The following is a 4,696-nucleotide window of genomic DNA, read 5'->3' as shown; positions in this document are numbered from 1 at the left end:
TCTGCCCAGATGGGGGCCCCATAGAGGGCCATGGAGCGGATTACGCCTGTATACAACCGGCGACACCCGCCCCTAGCACCCCTGAGGTTCGGGAGCAAACTTCCCAGTGCCCCAGCCACCCCTACAAGTCGGGGGGCGAGGCGACGGAAGTGCTCCACGAACTTCCATCTGCTGTCTAGCACAATGCCAAGGTACCGCATTGTGGATCCGACCTTGATGGGAACCCCGCTCACCCGGATCTCCGATCCAGCGCTGTGCAGCCTTCGACGGCCGGGAAAGAAGATAGCCTCCGACTTCTCCAGCGCCACCTCGAGACCTAGCTGCCGAATGCGACATACCACATCCGCCACCCCCGCAGCAGCCAGGAGAGCTGCTTCGCTGTACGAGGCACCGCGCGCTGTCACCAGGGTATCGTCCGCGTAACAGGTTACGCCGATACCTGGGAGATTTGCGGCGCGCAGGACCCAGTCGTATCCAATGTTCCACAGGAGCGGTCCGAGGACTGAACCCTGTGGAACACCGCACGACACCTCCCTCTCGCTCCATCCATCTCGAGTAGGGTACGCCACAGCCCTGTCCGAAAGATATGATCGCAATAGGCGCATCATATATTCCGGAACGCGGTGAAAGTGGAGAGCGTCTACAATCTTGTCCCATGGCAGGGTGTTGAAGGCATTGGCGATGTCCAAAGACACCGCCAGAACAACCTCACCGTCCTCAGTTGCACTCTCCACTGTCGCCCTCACACGCGATATGGCATCGAGCGTGGACCTACCTCGGCGAAAGCCAAATTGATTGTTGCTGAGGTCCGGGCCTATTCCCTCTAAATGGTTGACGAGGCGAGCTGCGAAAACGCGCTCAAAAAGCTTGCTCACCTCGTCAAGCAGTACAATTGGCCTGTAGGCAGTGGGCGAGTTCTGCGGGCGCCCATCCTTCCTCAGTAGGACCAAGTTCCCCGTCTTCCACCTGCGGGGAAATTGGCCCCGCCGAAGGCAGACTGAAAATAGCTGCTCTACTCGGGGTCCCAGAGCCTCCATCGCCAGCACCCAGGCTCGACCAGGGATTCCGTCTGGGCCTGGGGCGGTGTTCTTCTGCTTGAGCCGCCCCACCGCTGTCTCCACTTCGTCGCGGGTGACATCCGGAACAGATGTACCTGCGGAGTCTTCCTGTTCATCAGACGTCGCCGCCGTTATAAAGGCATCTCTTCCCCTTTCTGGGAACAGGGTTACTACAATCTGTTCCAGTAAGCGAGGCTCGAGGGACTGAGACAGGGGTGGGGCCCACGGGCGAAGCTTCTGCCTTACCCGCTTGTACGGCCGACCCCACGGTTCTCGGTTCAGGCCCTCAAGCATCTCGTCCCAGGCCCGGTCCTTGGCGCTACTGATTGCCTCCTGTAGAGCGGTCACGCACTCCCTATAAGCAGCGTACAGTCGCGTTTCCTCTTCCTCATCGCGCCATCGTGTGGAGTTTCTGGTCTCCCATCGGGCGCGTCCCCAGGTGGCGGATAGGGGCAGGCCCCCCAGATATGGGGGGTACCGGCTGCTCAGCCGGCGCGGACCAAAACCAGCGAGGAGGCCGGAGGGCTGCTAAATAATACTCCTAGGTGATGGTATGTGCGCAGCATCACCTAGTACTGGGGTTGGGGCCGATGAGGCCGTTGTGGAGCCGAAAGGGCCCAGCCCTAGGTAGCGGCTGGCGGGTTTAACCCGGCAGGCGTACTGCAAACTAGAGGAAAGAGGAGGAGATGATGGAGGTAAGTTTTAAAAATAAACTACCCCAGGAGGGTACCACCAAAAGTGGAGAATCCCTCCCTGAGTCCAACTCAGGCTGCCCCACGTATTCTGGGGGGGGCAAAAACTTACGCAAAGACACTGAGGAGGTGGGTTCCCAGGCCTCCTCGGCGCCAAAAGTCACTGGACCGACCGACGACTCCGGCAAACGGACAAAGGAAAACAACGATTTGCAAAGTGATACGGATATTGGGATAGGGACGCGCGCTCAAATGGAGCGTATGAGAACAAGGGGGAGGAAAGCTGGACCTAGTGGACTGTCTGCGGCAACGTCTGTAGACAGCCTCATGACGGTCCAGTCTTACGAGGAGGACCGATTGTGGGCGAAACGCAAGCGGTCTTCTGGAGCGAGCTGCTCGGGCTCCTCCACAGAGGGACGAACGCGCACGGCCAAGAAGAGTGCCAAGAGGGGCAAGGGACGCTCGTCGACATCGCGTACACCTACGGCCTCTGCAAGGAAGACTCTGGCGGAAATGGTTGCCGCAAGGAAAGCCCTTGAGCTTGTAGGCGGCAAGCCCGAGTCTGAGACTGAGCGAGAGACCCAGGTCTCGAGAAGCTCTCAGGTCGCGGACGCAGAAGCCGGCGGCGGGCGAACCGACGTCAACGAATCAACCGCAGCCCTACGGCGCCGCATTGAGGAGAATCTTGCGGTCATAGAGGCTAAATCCTCAAACCTGAAGGGGACGTCGAAACGGACCCTAAAGGATGCGTCGGAGGCGATCCAAGAGGCGGTAGCACTACTTGTGCAGCGCACCGCCTCCGAAGACACACGGCGGCTCCAGGCCGACAACACTCGGCTGCGTGGGGAGATTGCAGCCCTCCGCAAGGAGATGGCGGAGATGAAAGCCGCGCTTGGGAGCGCACAACATGCGCAGCGCGCGCAGCAGCAGCAGGCGGACTCTGAACTGACCGCGAACATCATGCGGCAGGTTGGAGAAATGGTTAACGCCCGACTGGATGTGCTGGAGGAACGCCTACCTCCAGAAAGGCGCGTGAGGCCGCCACTGGCGGCGGATGATAGGACTGGGGGGATGGCGGTTAGCCAAGTGCTAACCGAGGACTTCCCTCAACTCCCGCCTTCAAAGGCTTCTAAGAGGGCCAAGGCTGTGAATAAAAACCAGGGCGAAACGCGGGCTGTTGCACAGCCTGTGGGTACCGGTCTGGCCGCAAAGGCCAATCCAGGAAAAGAAGGAAAGAAGGCGGAGCGGCGTCCCGAAAGGGTTGCCCCGTCTACGTCATCCGCTCCCCAGCAGCAACCGCCTAAGCAAGGGTGGACTCTAGTGGAGAGGAAGAAGAAGAGGAAGAAAAGCAAGGCGGAGGCTAAAGTAGGAAAAAGGGCTCCTAAACTCCGCTCTCCCTCGTCCTCGGCTGTAGTCATAACCCTGCAGCCGGGTGCGGAGGCGCGCGGGGTCACGTACGCCTCTGTAATGGCTGGGTCCCGGCAAAAGATCGACCTCACGGAGATCGGTGTCAGCGCCCTACGCTTTAAGCGTGCCGCGACTGGGGCCCGAATTTTGGAAATTCCGGGCACTACAAGTGCGAAGGAGGCGGACGCCCTTGCTAGTAGGCTACGTGAGGTGTGGGACGAGGATACCATAAAGGTATCCAGACCGGTAAAGTGCGCGGAGGTGCGGGTCACTGGTCTGGATGATTCGGTGGCTGCCGAGGAAGTTGCAGCTGCGGTCTCCCGGGTGGGTGAGTGCCCCGCTGACCAGGTTAAGTATAGTGGTCTGCGCGTGGGATCGAGAGGTTCCACCACGGCGTGGGTGAGCTGCCCAGTTGCTGCTGCAAAAAAGGTGGCGCAGGTTGGGCGCATCCTCGTTGGATGGATCTCCGCGGGGGTCTCGCTCGGTGCAGTGAAGCCGCAACGCTGCTTCCGGTGCCTGGAGGTGGGACACGTTAGGGCCATGTGCTCGTCGCCCACAGACCGAAGCAATGTCTGTTACCGATGTGGCGAAAATGGGCACAAGGCTGCAGGGTGCACGGCAGCTGCTCATTGTGTTCTTTGCGCCGATGCAAAACTGCCCGCGGGACACCGGCTCGGGGGCCCGGCCTGCAAAGCCCCAAAGCGCAAGAGAGGAGGCCAGAGGCGCGATGGCCCGGTAGTCGCATCGCGTTCAGGCCCTGCGCCATCTGAGGCGCCCGTGGTGGTAGAAGGAATGGAGACGTAGTGATGGCTCTCCGCTTTCTTCAAGCCAACATCAACCACTGCGCCAGAGCTCAGGACCTGTTACTCCAGGGTCTGGCGGAGTGGATGATAGATGTGGCGGTCGTAGCTGAGCCATACTCGGTACCTCCCCGGGATAACTGGGCGGGGGACGTGGATGGCTTGGTGACGTTGGTGGCGCAGGGGGGTGCTGTCATGGATCGAGTTGCCCGGCGGCGAGGTTGCGTCTCGGCATCGATCAGAGGGTACACAGTGGTTGGAGTATACTTCTCTCCCAACCGCGGACTGGACGAGTTCGAGCAGTTTCTGGCAGAGCTGGGGGAACTGATTGAACTCGCCCGTCCTCAGCCTATACTCCTGGCCGGAGATTTCAATGCCAAGTCAATGGCATGGGGGTCTTCGGTGAGGAATGCGCGGGGAGCGGTATTACAGGACTGGGCAGTTGCAGCCGATCTCTCAGTTCTTAATCGTGGGTCTGAACTAACTTGTGTTAGGCAAAGGGGTGGATCCATCGTTGACGTCACGTTTGCCAGCCCCCCCCTTGCACGGCGAATCGAGGATTGGAGGGTCGTTACCGATGTGGAGACGCTGTCGGACCATCGGTATATTCGCTTCAGTATCTCTGCGCCCTCGATGGCCTCCAGTTGGTCTCCCCCGACTGAAAGGCGTCCGCGCTGGGCACTTCGGAGCCTCGACAGGGATCTTCTGATCGAGGCTGCCATAGTGCAGTCGTGGATAC

The 4,696-nt window shown here is 60.1% G+C and overlaps 1 protein-coding gene across 1 annotated transcript; it reads left to right on the top strand.

The window, feature by feature from the left end:
* Nucleotides 1-1,747: 1,747 nt before the first annotated feature.
* LOC123698695 lies at nt 1,748-3,961 on the top strand. Its single transcript, XM_045645444.1, has one exon. The coding sequence runs from the start codon at nt 1,748-1,750 to the stop codon at nt 3,959-3,961; it is 2,214 nt and encodes a 737-aa protein (XP_045501400.1).
* The last annotated feature ends 735 nt before the right edge of the window (nt 3,962-4,696 follow it).

Source organism: Colias croceus, chromosome 16 (assembly GCF_905220415.1).
Source record: "Colias croceus chromosome 16, ilColCroc2.1".
Lineage (NCBI taxonomy): Eukaryota > Metazoa > Arthropoda > Insecta > Lepidoptera > Pieridae > Colias > Colias croceus.
This window is presented reverse-complemented; position numbering and strand designations above follow the sequence as displayed.

What these genes read in the sequence shown, in the direction of transcription:
- LOC123698695 (XM_045645444.1), top strand. Translation starts at nt 1,748, where the DNA reads ATGGAGGTAAGTTTTAAAAATAAACTACCCCAGGAGGGTACCACCAAA.